The sequence below is a fragment of the Emydura macquarii genome, unplaced genomic scaffold, assembly GCF_026122565.2.
Source record: "Emydura macquarii macquarii isolate MOO-44397 ecotype Brisbane River unplaced genomic scaffold, CSIRO-AGI_Emac_v2 contig_1253, whole genome shotgun sequence".
NCBI classification, from domain to species: domain Eukaryota; kingdom Metazoa; phylum Chordata; order Testudines; family Chelidae; genus Emydura; species Emydura macquarii.
This window is the reverse complement of record NW_027131390.1, coordinates 76,710,091-76,723,628: the sequence shown is the minus strand read 5'-3', so window position 1 is coordinate 76,723,628 and position 13,538 is coordinate 76,710,091. Positions and strand designations below refer to the sequence as shown.

General features: G+C 39.3%; 1 protein-coding gene across 6 annotated transcripts in view; it reads right to left on the bottom strand.

Moving 5' to 3' along the window:
* Positions 1-3,133: 3,133 nt before the first annotated feature.
* The window catches only part of LRP2 (LDL receptor related protein 2), a 163,331-nt gene continuing 152,926 nt past the window's right edge, over positions 3,134-13,538 (bottom strand). For 5 of the 6 annotated variants that reach the window (XM_067549286.1, XM_067549288.1, XM_067549287.1 and 2 more), the window contains 5 exons: positions 11,277-11,406; positions 8,861-8,971; positions 8,570-8,677; positions 5,706-5,777; positions 3,134-4,615 (listed from right to left, as the gene is read on the bottom strand). In XM_067549286.1, coding sequence (XP_067405387.1) covers positions 4,454-4,615; positions 5,706-5,777; positions 8,570-8,677; positions 8,861-8,971; positions 11,277-11,406 — 583 coding nt within the window. In that variant the 3' untranslated portion in view covers positions 3,134-4,453. The remainder of the gene's footprint in view (positions 4,616-5,705; positions 5,778-8,569; positions 8,678-8,860; positions 8,972-11,276; positions 11,407-13,538) is intronic. The other variant, XM_067549290.1, reaches the window with a different exon arrangement.

The following is a 13,538-nucleotide window of genomic DNA, read 5'->3' as shown; positions in this document are numbered from 1 at the left end:
CAGTTGACACCAATAACACCAAAAAAGGCTGGGCCCAATTGGTACAAAAGGAATTGGTTAATGAAGTAGTGCGAACAAATGATGTGGTATGTGCTTTGGGGTATTCCAGTTTCACTATACGTGGATACTCGTGCCCTGGAAGGGAGACAGGATTCTGTGTACCAATAACCAACACTATCCAAATTGGAACTCATGCTTTTTGGTCCACCAGCAGTGTGAACACTCTTACTGAAATTGTTCCTCCCCCTGGACATATCCAAAGCTTATTAATTGAAATGTTCCCTCCAATAGAACATTTGAAATTAGATATACATGATTTAGTGGCAAGAAGTAAGGAATCTCTAATACCAATAGCAAATCTCATTCAACAACAGATGGATGAGATAGATAGTGTACAGAGTGCATTACAAACGCCTTGGTGGGCAATCCCAGAAGACATTACCCTACACCCAATAGTCCGAACACTCAGTGTATTATTGATGGTAATACAGGGACTAACAGTCATTACTTTGATGGGCATGTGCTGCTATATGCGACACCAAACAAGAAGAGCCATCCTCCAAAATCATGTGGAAAGAGGTATGGAACTCGCTATCAATACTGCCACAACAACATTATCATATCAAATGCAATAAGGTTCATAATCATATATTATCACATATATCATATATTCATTGTCACAGCAATATTATCATATCAAATGCAATAAGGTTCATAGTCATATATTATCATATCAAATGCAATAAGGTTCATAATCATATATTATCACATATATCATATAGTTCATATATTCATTGTCACAGCAATATTATCATATCAAATGCCATAAGGTTTATAATCATATATTATCATATATATCATATTTCATATATTCATGGTTATAGTAATTAATATATCTATGAGGTATATTTTAATACAAAGTATCAGCACTATAACAACAGCATGAACTACTGAACCCCACTAAATGGTCTTGGACCTAACATTCCCATGCCCACCATAAGGGACCAAAAACAATTGGGAATAAAATCTGTCCATCAGTCGTACGAGGGAATGTGCAGACTAAGGGACAGATGGGGCATGAATGTATGGATAGCAACAAAGGAGGTGACCACATATCAGTGTTTAGCCCACTGGGTTACCTTTAAGTCCATGCATTATGCTTTTCTGGGACGATGGGTAAACATCCTCCCCATAAAAAGACAAAAAGTGGGGGAATGTAGTAAGAAGTGAGAGCTTAAGGCCTGTAAAACAGGCTAAGGCCTAAATGGAAAAAGCCGAGTGAACAGAAGTATAAGGGGTCACTCAAGTTAACTGAGACTGGTATAGGAAAGTGCTGATTCTGCAAGGTTATAAGACTACCAAAATATTACTAAAATATGTAATGGGTATAAGAGGTACCAAGATACTAACTCTCTGAAATGACACTTTGATGGGTAGAAATGATACATGGAGTGGCGGTGCCCAAATCAGCCAATCAACGGAAAAAGGTGGTATTAGACTACGTCAGGAGGGTGACAACTACCTACGTGAAAGGGGGCAGACCGAAAGTGCATGTAACAGTGTATAAAAGAGGGTGTCAGAGGGAATACCGGTGTCCGGTCTAGGGGATAACGGAAAATCCCGCCGTTGGGCCGAGACCATTGTAACGCCGCCAATATGAAACTGACCCAGAGATACTCTGTAAGTCGTTTCTCATTGTGCCGCACGCAATAAACCTGGCTTGGGCGCCTTCGTTACTCAGCTAATCTGTGGTTGTGTTGACTCATTCGATCGTGAGAGCCGTCTCAGTTTCCTGCGCAGAGCTGGGACAGCATCTACACAGGGCCACACGCACTCAGCCTACACTGATAAACATCGGTAACCAACACACCGAGTACCACAAACATAACAAGCCAACTTTGGGAATGAGATGCACTCACGCACTAAGTTAAAATTGCAACCAACTAATGTGTGAATGGAGTACATCTTCTGAATCATGCTCATATGCAATTCTGCCCCATCTTTAAAATCAATTCATGATCACATCCGCATGGGTTACATGAATCACTGGGAACAGATCAAAGTATAAGGTTTGGCTCGAGCAACACTGGGTGTGTTACGCAAAGCGAAACCTTATAAGATACCTTTCAAAACCAACACAAAAGCTGTGCCAGCTACACCAATATTATTCCAGCTGGAGGAGAAATAAAGCCGGTGCAGCAAACCCTATTCTCTCTCGGCACACAGAGACCAGGAAGAGCCATGTCATCCAGGTACAAGGTCAGTTGTCACACTGTGTTTCTTTGGCCAGGTATTTCGCTAGCACTCCCACAGAACAGGATTATTAGAAAAATACGTGACTCCAGAAGTAAGATGTACCACAAGGATTCAGGGAGACAAAATTTGACTCTTGCAGACATTTGTTTGAACTTGTTTGATTGGAGGTGTCCAATGTATTTAACAGGTGGAGTTTAACACAGCCATAGCAAACACGTGTCTGAGATCCCATTTTCGTGCATGTGATTTTAAGTATCTGTTACTCTAATACACCTACACTGACCAACACAGTGACATGCATTTGTCCTCATCAGAACAGAGATTATTACTGCACGATAGGAACTCATGAAGTATATTAACAATAGTGTGAGCAGTGTGATAGTGGAGGCATTAACTTGCATGTATTTTGTCCAGGGAGGTCTATATATAATTACTAGTATCATATGCACTTTGGAGCGTACAAGCCAGAGTTTGACTGCCTGTGATTCACTGGAATTGGAGAGCTGTGCAGTCAGAGCACAGGCCTGGGAACCAGAAACTTTTCACCTCTAATCCTAGTCATTACACCTATTCCTTCTCTTACCTCCAACAAGTTAGTCTCTTTGCCCCAGTTTCACAATCTGTAACCATGAATAATGTCATACTTTGCAGGGACGTTGTGAGTATTAATATGTTAAATGGGAATAATTTTCATCTCATGCTTTACATGGACTTCAATAGAGTTCTGATTTAATTAGGCTCAAAGGTTTGGAAAGTATTAAGTATTTTTATTAGTGTTCTCTAAAGCATTGCTTTTTTCAGACTGAACTGAAAACTCCAGATTATTACAGATTTATATGATGCATTAGACGCAATAATTTATGGATTAAGAATCTGATAAAATAACACATTTATTAGATTTATTCAGCAGCATCATTTTCCAGTTATCTTTTCTAATCAAAATACATTTCAACGTCATTACAACAAGCATTCTAAATAGGGATAGCATATATTTTGAGAACTCAGGTATAAAACAATCAACCAGCAGACGTCTCATTGATTATAAATTTAGGAATCTGCAGTTATATGAATAACTAGCCATGAATGCTAAATAACATACTAGAGTATACATTCCAGCAGTGGTGCTTAGACTTTCCTCAAATGTTGAATGTTATGGAAACTAAATTGGCTAATTAATGGAAAAGCTAACAACATGTACAGTATATTCTGATAGAACGTTATGGAAATAACCAGATGACCTACAAAGATTGCATCAGTAGAAACTGTTTCCCTTTCTATTAATGTCCACCTCAGGAAATAAATAGTCAATAAAAATTCAATTTTTCACATGAAAAAAGCTGGTTCATTTTTAAATTTACCAGCTTTTTTTGTACTTTGCTAGCTACTTCATTTAATAATACAAGTGACTTCCAGAGACTTGAGCCAAGAACAGAGTTATTCCATTGATGATCAGGAGAAAACCCCCATTAAATTAAGTATGAAATTACTGAATGGCACTAAAATTTAAATATATCAAATCTTCCTTTGAATGCTGTTAATGGGATCTTTTAATTGGAACCTAGCGGGAAAGTACATATATTATGGATCTGGAGAAGAATTATTCGATTTCAAACAGACAAGATATTGCAAGAACAACATTCTGTGTAGAAAGCTATTCAGCCAAAATATGCTGTATTGAATTTTCCATCTTTTGTTTAATATGAGATATACAGAGAGAGAGACCCATACGAAGCACCCATACATGTTTAAGCAGGTGCTGTTATAAATACATGCTCTAAAAGTTTCTGTAAATCAGCAAACCTCTATATTTACCTTGATTTTTTTTTAGTTAAAATCATTTATATAATAGATTTATCCCTAAAGATGCAACAACCAATTCAGTACAGATTTCTATTAGCTACATCAACAAACAAGATAATCTTTCAAAAATTTACAAATGTACAATATATTTATAACATTACTTTCAGACAGCTTCAGTGCAAAGATATACATATAGTACATCACGATAATTGTTCATAAAAATAGCAGTTGGCATTTGTCAAAAAAAACAAGGCATAGCTTCAACAGACATCTCTAGCTATCGGCTAAAAGGTGCATATATTTTTTATAAAGCATTTGAATGTGAACCTTTTTCCTTCTGTTTATAAAAAATATATGTGCAAATGGACCACTAATTATTCCTTAACTGATTAATTAGTTATACAACAGAGTCCTCTTTAACAAGATTGGCGGTGTCTTTAAATGTATCCTCTGTTGCTGTATAAGCTAAAGGTGGGTCTCTCTTGAGAGTAATCTTAGGAGGCAGAGAAGGAGAGGGGTGAAAGGCATTTTCAGTGTCCCCTTGCTGTTCCTTCTCCATCTGAAACAATCACAACATTAACCATTCACTATAGGTTTGATTTCAGAAGCGCTAAGCACCCATAGCTCTTGTTAAGTCAATGAGATGCGTGAATACTCAGCACCCTTGACCACCAGCCCACCTATTATTATTTAAACACTGAATTCACCTCAGCAAGCAAAGCTGAGCAAACACTGAATTATTAAACTAATAGGAGCTGATCCTGCCAACAGTTGCTACCACCCATTGTGCTTAACAATGAGTAACACACACTTGCTACTGTAGATGTTTATCGAGGTCACTGGCACTATTTATGAAGCAGGCATTATCTCAGTAGTGTTTGCAGGACTGGGTCCTTAGCTTTACTAATTCCCACTCCTATCTCCTACAGTACGGGGCAAACAGGGTAAATTTGCAAAAGCACCTACATGACTTGGAGTGTAAGTCACATTTTCCTAAGTGATTGAGAAGAACTTACTTTCAATGATACTTAAGCCCCTACATGCCTAAATCACTTATGAAAATAGGACTTAGGCTCCTAAATCACTCAGGAACTCTTGACAATTTTACCTACAGTGTGAGACTCTTGATCCGGCCCCTTTATGCTGGGTAAAAGGGCCCTTAAAGCCTATATCCAGCCATGGGAAAATCCCCTGATGCAGGCACTACAGAAGATCATTGTAAGGTTGCCTTATGAGCACCCCTTCACAAGCATGCCAAGGGTAGGCTAGGGATACAGGGGAGAGCTAGAAGCAGGGCCACAGCTTACAGCTCTTCAGAGATTCTGGGCAGTGATGTGGCTTACAGGGCAGCCCAGAGGGGTTGTAACTTAGATAGCTCTGGGGGCTTATGCCAGCTGCTGCATCAGCCCCAAAAACAGCCTAAGGTTGGGAGGTTGCCACTGTGGCTTTAAAACCACCTCAGATCCTTCTCCCCGTGCTGCACGCTCTGTGCTGTGCCTCTTAGTGATACAGGCCAGAGTCTTACCCGTAGTCTTTACACTATGAAAACAAATGTTAATTCATGTTTCCTATATCACAAGAACCAACCCCTCTCGTGAGCGAGGTGAAAAGTGCAGACTGAGAAGGAGTGTGATACAATTAAAAGTTACCTCTGCATAGATTGGATTTTCAAAATTAGTGCTTCGTTTCAGTTTTCTTTTGAAGAAACTCCACTTTGTTTCCTGAAAGATAAAAATAATGGAACTTTACTAATAAACTCTTTAACTGAACAGTTTTCTCCCATTTTATTTGCAAAATGATAATGCCATTGTTGGAAGGGTTTTCAATAGCATTTTCTATTGGCTATATCAGGAAAGGGATTTTATTCACAAAATGTTCATCCCATCACCATTTTGTTATTTATGTATTTATTTTTTTAATTGGTTTTTCTTGATTTAATTTTTTTAAAGCCTATCACAGATTCTAAGTGCTTTGACAATTGTTAAGATGACAACCCATCCACAAAAGAAGAAACAAAAAACGTAACAACACAGTGAAAGTGTCTAAAAATTTAATTTCTCCTTAAGAGAGCGTAGGCACTGTTTGTTTGGGATTTTCTTAACGCACATCAGAAAAAAAAACATCAGATGAACTCACAAATTGTATTGGAAATGGCTAGTATTTATTATTCTTCACATTGCCTCTGATCCTTTACTAATCAACCAACCACAAAATGAAATTCAGTGGATCATTTCAGTACAGGGAAAATAAATTTGGTTTTCACTACCACCCAATTAATTTTTATTTTAAGTCACCATACGGGCTAATGGTACCTTTTAATATTCAATAAAGTCATTCAAATATTCTCATCTTTGACTATTTCCCTATCACCCTCCTTTTACGGTTAGCATTATTTGTTTATTTGTAATACAGTAGAGGCCCCAAACTGGAACCAGGGACCCACTGTCCTAGGCACTGTACAAACACTGCCTCAAAGAACTCATATTCTAAACATACAAGACAGAAAACTGGTAGCAGGAGAACAGAACCCTGTTCTCTTGGGTTCCGGTCCAGTTTTCTATCTAATAAGGCAATTGCTGTTGTTATTTTAACTAAACCAGTTTCCACAAGGTAAGACAACAGCAGATCAAATGACAACATTTATTCACGGAGACTAACACGACAAATGGACTCCACACAAATCAAATAGAAAAGAAAAACCAGGTGCGAAATTATAAAATGAGAAGTTACAATAACGACTGATCAACACTTAAGTATATACAGGGATACAAATCCCTGCAGTGAGCTCTGCATGGGCACTGGGGTCCAGTCACAAAAAAGCAACCTCTAGAATCAGGACCTAAAAGAATGCTGCCCTGTAAATAAAAGCCATACCACTAACTGAAGTCATTAAATGGATTTCTCTTAGCTTCAGTTTCCAGAGAAGCAGGGATTCTATCATTCTGCTGCATCAGCATTTTCTCGTGCATGCTGTCAACTCAATGGGAGGGTAACTTAGCACCTAAGCTAAGCACTCAGCCCTTCAGTCCACTCACCAGATAAGCTTGCAAAGCCCCATCCCTACTGCCTTAACTGACTTCCTCTGGCTCTCAGGAAAACTTCAGTAATATGCACTTTGTTATCGTTTCCTTAGCAACGGGCATGCAGCCAGCAAAATATTCTCTGGTACATGCCCATTGAAATTCATAGTGAGCCTTAATGGATAATTTATGTAAGCGATGGCCTGAACAGATACGATTCTCCAAAATGTAAGGCAATATAGTCTTTGCTTCTATGTAGTCTCATAAATAATAATGTGACTTCCAGGAATCACAAGATTAGCCTAGATGAGAAGATTCTTTGATCTTCAACACTGAATATACTCAACAATCCTTGAAACAAGTGTCCTGTATGCAGGCGATGCATGAAATTGCAGTTTTTAATGCTGTTATGGTTATAAGTGGAATAATAAAAACATGATTAGACTACACAATGGCTAAACCTCTTGCTCACATTTTCATTGCAGTGAATCAGATTTCAGTTATTTTAGATCAGATGCTAGCATTGCTGTCTATGAAAAATTGAGCTACTATTTGTATGCAGGTATAATTGAGTAGGAATTTTTATGAATGTTTGTTAAAAAATATCACTTCTCTGGAGAGGATGGGAGGTGAGGGGTGGGAGGAGCAGAGCCTCATCTGGTGAAAGTTGTTATAGTTCCACTGAAGTCAACAGAGCTATGGCAATTTACACCAGCTGAGGAGCTCCCTTCTTACACTGCAACTGCCAGGCTGATAGAAGCCCCTGAAAAGAGAGGGTTATAATGGAAACCCTGGTAGGTTCTTCATGGTAGAGGTACAAATGCTGCCATTCAAATGCACTTTCAGTGTCACAAGTATAGCCAGTGCTGAAGAGAAACAGAGAGAACATGTGACGCCATCTGAGGCTGAAACAGTCTTAGCAAGAAATAAAACTCAATAAATTATAGCAGCAGCGCAGACATACCCTAAATTACCATTTAATCCCTACGGCAGTGCAGTGTTGGAATTGTGCCTGGGTGGAGCAGTTGCATAGCATGATCTCTGCACTTCATGGGCAATGAAGAGGCAAACTCTGCATTGACTGTAAATAGACTAACATGGAGTGGGCTATTGAGATGGACAAGGGAAGAGGACACTGATCTGCATTTGCAGAGATGCTTTTTGCCAAAATCCTTGTTCATAAGGTTGAAGAAGAGCTTGCATGCTGGAATAGCAACAGCAGAGAGGATGAACTGCAGTCTTGTTATTGTCATATAAAACCTGATTAGTTGGACTTTGTGCAGTGAGATGTGTCAATTTCATTATTTTATGAAAAGTGAAAATTATATTGCACATCTTCTCTGCATTAAGTGTGAGAGTTCAGATTTCCTAACACTGACCACAAATAAAACAGTGCTCTGGGTTTGCAGCGCTGAAGGTTTTTCAAAGACGTAGAACAAAACAGCAATGAATTAGCACTGTTCTACATTTTGTTTAAAGCACCATTGTGTTACCTGTGCCGTGTCTGTACTTGCTGGTGGTTGTTGTGCACTAGTAGATATTGCAGCAGAGTAGACAGGATTTTCAAAATTCTCACTTTCCTCGCTATTAGATGCTGTTACCTGTTTGTAAAAATGGTTACAAAGGATTATACAGAGCCTAGTAATGATAAGAAAAAGGAAGACAAGGAAGGATATTATAATGAAAAAAACAAAACTGGAGAAAGAAAGATCCAATGCATCGAAGAGGAACAAGGTACGTAAGGAGAATGAAGGAAGAAAAGCAACACTCAATTTCTTTCTTACACATGTAGGCTGAGCTACATTCACTACACAGGCTCCACTTTCTCTGGTTGTGTACATTGGATTTTCAAATGTGATTGGCTGCTTCCCTGACTCCACTGCAAAGTTTTCATTCTGTGAAAAAAATCCATAGTATAATACACAAACAACACTGAAAGCACTTCGTAATCTAATCCTTTACCTCAGGGAGAAATACATTTTTGTTTTTGTAAAAATATACCCAGGATCTGGCACAGATGAAACTCAATGTGTAACTTTACCATGCATTATTCCACACAATAACTTGTTAATTGTCTACAAGATCACCTCTGAGTACATCATGTTCAAATCCTGAGCACATAATGATGGCTCACAGTCCATTTCATAGCTAGGCAAAAAAGAAACATTTAAATAATGTACTCAAAATGTGTTACAAAGAGGCAGGGTGGCTTCCACAAATCAAGCCTTCAAGAGCAAGGAAATGTCAAAGGAAGCATAATCCCCAAACAGACGTTTCACCGTACAGGCTTCAAAATGACATACAAATTGACAATTAGTATCTGAAATATTAAAGAATAGGATCAATTCACATTACCCCATCAGGGAGATTGTTGTATTTCTGCAGAAGAAACACAAGCTTATCTGCTCATTTAAAAACATATGAATTACGGTAGAAATAAGCCATTTTGCATTTCTGCAAAGCAAGAAGTATAAATTGCAGCTGCTTCACACATACTGTGCCAGGCCTGAACAGTGGCTAAGGTGCTCCAGGCAGATGTATAAAGATGCTGACAGAAACAGTGTTTAATGTTTGTCTGGCTGAGCGCTGGGTTAGTCCCCTGGGGCAGAGTAGAGCAACATGAAGGCCTCTCTAAACAATGCTGATGATCCCAAAGCATTGCTCTGGTTTGCCATGTATTGCTGGGGGATAGGTTTGCCCTGGCCACAACTAGAACCCTTCCTCCCCCAGTCACAATCCCTTTCCAGCAGCCAGGAAGGTATGGGTGGTACAGCAATCACTACGGCAGCTCTGCAGCACCTGAGGATTCCCCCAGCACTGGAGGATTCTCAAGTGACCATAGTGATGCAGAGGATCCAGTCTGAATGGTTTCAGAGTCTTGCAGCATCTTGATACGTGACTTTCTGTTTTGGATTTAGCTAGCCACAAACTATCTGGCTATGTCTTTACTGCAAATTTAACTCAGGGTATTGGCACTTGCATTGGCTGGCTCAAGGGAGAGTGGCCACACTGTGAAATAGAAGTGGAGCTGCTGTGTCCACACTGGCACTCAGCTCTCTTATGTGTGGCACGAAGACTTCTCGGGACAAAGCCCTCCGGTTTTTTCCTCAGCAGTAAGCTGAGCCACTTTATGAATTCTTTCCCAGTGAATTGTAGGAGAACTTGTCTGTCCTTTCTGGGCATATGGGGGCATTATGGGAAGGCCCTGGAGGACTAGCGGTACTAGTGGTACACTGGGTCTGCAAGTAAATGAGAGCCTGTGGGCGCAATCAGCCTCACGTCCGGTACACCTGCAGTAAGTGTCAAATCTGGAGGGAGAAGTTAAAAGGGCTGACTCTGGCTCAGTGAGAGCCAGACCAGGAAGGAGATCTCTGGCTCTCACTCAATGAGAGAAGACTGGTTGGAGGTAGGGAGAGGAGTGGGACAGCTGACAGACAAAGCACTCCTGAAGAAAGGTACATCTGCAACAGGGAACCCAAGGAAGCTGGGAAGGGGCAGCAGGAAGTGAGTCTGCCCAGGATTCTGCATGATGGTGGAAGGGCCTGCAGGGGTCAATCATAATTTTTCCCATAGCAAAATCTTGCCATGTAAGCCTCAAAACACTGTGCTGTTTCTCAGGCACAGCAATACATCTGCCTGGATAAAATCTGACATGTCTCAAAAACCAACAGAAATATCCAGGTTTTGCACAGACTTCCAGCAGCAGTGAATTTCACAAGTTTACAGCCTGCTGCACAAAGTTTTATTTCTTGTATCTGGTTCTGAATAATATATCTGAAGCCTCAGTTACGTATAACATCACTGGGGGCGGGAGGCAGGAACCTTTGTAACTTGCACATTTTGATCCGTTCTTCAAGACGCCCAAGGACTCTAAGGCCTTTGCACGGAGATCTAGTAATATCTGTAGTATTACAGGACTAAAGTGCCCATTCATTCCCCAACCATATACTGAAGCATTTCCAGAGTAATTAATTTAATTTGTACCGCATAAATCTTGATAAAAGTATATTCTCTCAGAGAACAGTCTTTGTTTTCACTTCTTTAGAGTAACCTAATTCTGGAAATAAATTTCAGCATTCACTTCTATTCTATAGTGCTTTTATCATCTCATTGTCTTTCTGTACAAAATGCTTCCGTGTGATACACAAAACAACAAAACAAAAGAAATATGTTAAATATCATTTTGGAATTGAGCCATACCATCTGCATTGCTCTGTCGATAGCAGAGTCAGCTCCGAAACCAGATACACCGATGTCCATACTCACATCCGCTCCAGATCGGAACGTCACCCCATTGCCATTTTCGCTGGACTTTACAAGACTGCTTAAACTTCAAAAATAAAAATCAATTATTTGGACAGTAACTTTTTAAATCAAATGCTCTGTGTGATCATTGCTCAGAAATTTGAAACTTATTCTCTCTATGGGCCAACTCCAGAAGCCTTATTCACTCTTCACTTCAGCAAACCTCTCATTGAACACAATGGGAGTTCTGCCTTGAGTAAGGAATAAGAAACTCAGGGTTTGGTTCTATATAAGATGTACTGAGTCATTAAAAAAAAGGATGCTGACTACAATTTTGTTAGATTTATTTTCAATTTTGTTTTCCTGACAAATTCGTAAATCCATGGTCTTTTGAAATCATTTTACTATTCAATAATACAATTCTTATTAAATCTTTAGGGCCAGATTTCCACAGCACGAACACCCAATGCGTACACATTACCATTGCCTATCTAACTGGTGGATAAAATTTCAGCAATTGTGTGTATATATTAGGTGTCTGTGCATACAATTAACCATTTAGGTTCCTCATGGGTATTTTCATGTAAATGCCCAATTTGCACATGCAATTGTGATAACTGCAGGTGCAATTTAGGCTTGCAATTGTATGAGCGATCTGAGAAATCAGGTAATAAGAACAGTGTCAGTTCTAAGTAATAGGAACTGTGACCTTACACATGAAGATATTAGCAGTGGTCAAACACTAGACCTTCAGCACCTAAAACACAGGCCTTCACTGTAGAGTTAACTCAGGTTATTGACACTTGAGTTACTTCTCTCAAGATAACCTTGCTTGACGGAGAGCAGCCACGCTTCTGAATAACATTAAAGTTGCTCAGTCCACACTGGCACTGACCTCACTCATGTGTGGCACTGACTTCTGAGGGCATATCCCATAGCTCTTTGCAGTAAGCTGAGCCGCTCTATGATTTGTTTCCCAATGAACTGTGTGACAACTTGTCTGTCCTTTCAGGAGAATTGTGAGAAAGCACTGGAGCACTAGCGGCACTGAAGTGGAGCCAGCCAGACTGTGTCCATATTGCAGAGTGGTTGTGTTAATAGCTAATGAATTGTGCTATCTTGAGCTTTAGACTAGAACCTCTGATGGGCTTGTCATTCCAAGTTAAAAAGCACCACCACACTCCAAATAAGGATTTTTGTGTGTGGACTGGATTAAAGTTAGGAGCAGCATTCAGGTTATTATTTTAGTGTAAAGACAAGCCCCATGAATTGAGCAAAAAGAGAATTCCTTTAGATGTCCATAGCAGGCTCTTCTAGTTGCTGGAACTGCCAGCTAACACAAGATGTGACCAGATGCACTGAAACAGTGTTTTACAGAGGGAGAGCCTTTTAAAAAGGAGTTGGGCAAAGACAGATTTTAGCACTAAGCCATACTCATGGAAAAAGATTTAAAAATGAGAATCACTAGTTAGAGGAATATGATTTAGAACTCGATTTCAGTGGACCCCATTTTCAGGGAAATTGCCACTGGTAAAAGCCTGGTAAGTGTTTTAAAATTTTCACTTCATATCTGGTGATGCAATGATCATTTCCATGAAACAGCGCAGAAACAGAATATTACTGTCAGCAAACAACAGGTAGAAGTCTAATATTCTCTCTCTCTCAGGGGTGGTCTACAACAGTTTTTGCACTTATTTAACTGTATCAGCTGAGAAACCAATATAATTAAGCTAGTGCAATCACTAGTGTGGATGCAGTTACAATAGATATAGGAGTGTTTATGTGGGGGTTGCTTGTTTTGGTATACCAGTATAAACACTTTTTTATTTATATATCTAGGTCCAGGTCCACATTACAGGTTGCACTGACTTAATTATAATGGTTTGGAACCCACTATATTTACACTGGTTCAAACACTGTATGTGTAGTGTAGCACGCACACACATACACACACACACTGCTTTGTGCTGCAGCTGAAAGCTAAAGTTGTCATTTCTCACTGACATACTTCTAGAACCAATTTTTCATTTGAAAGGTAAAAAGAATAAATGTTTTAAATAAAACATATATTTTCAAAGATGTTTAAAAATCTGCTTGTGCTCTGAGCCCCTTCTTTTTAGATGTATTTTCTTCATCTCCCTTCTTTCACTTTAAAATGTCAAACTTTAAAAAAAAATTCATGAAGTTGAGTTTCACTGGATTGCTGTGCTTCTGAGG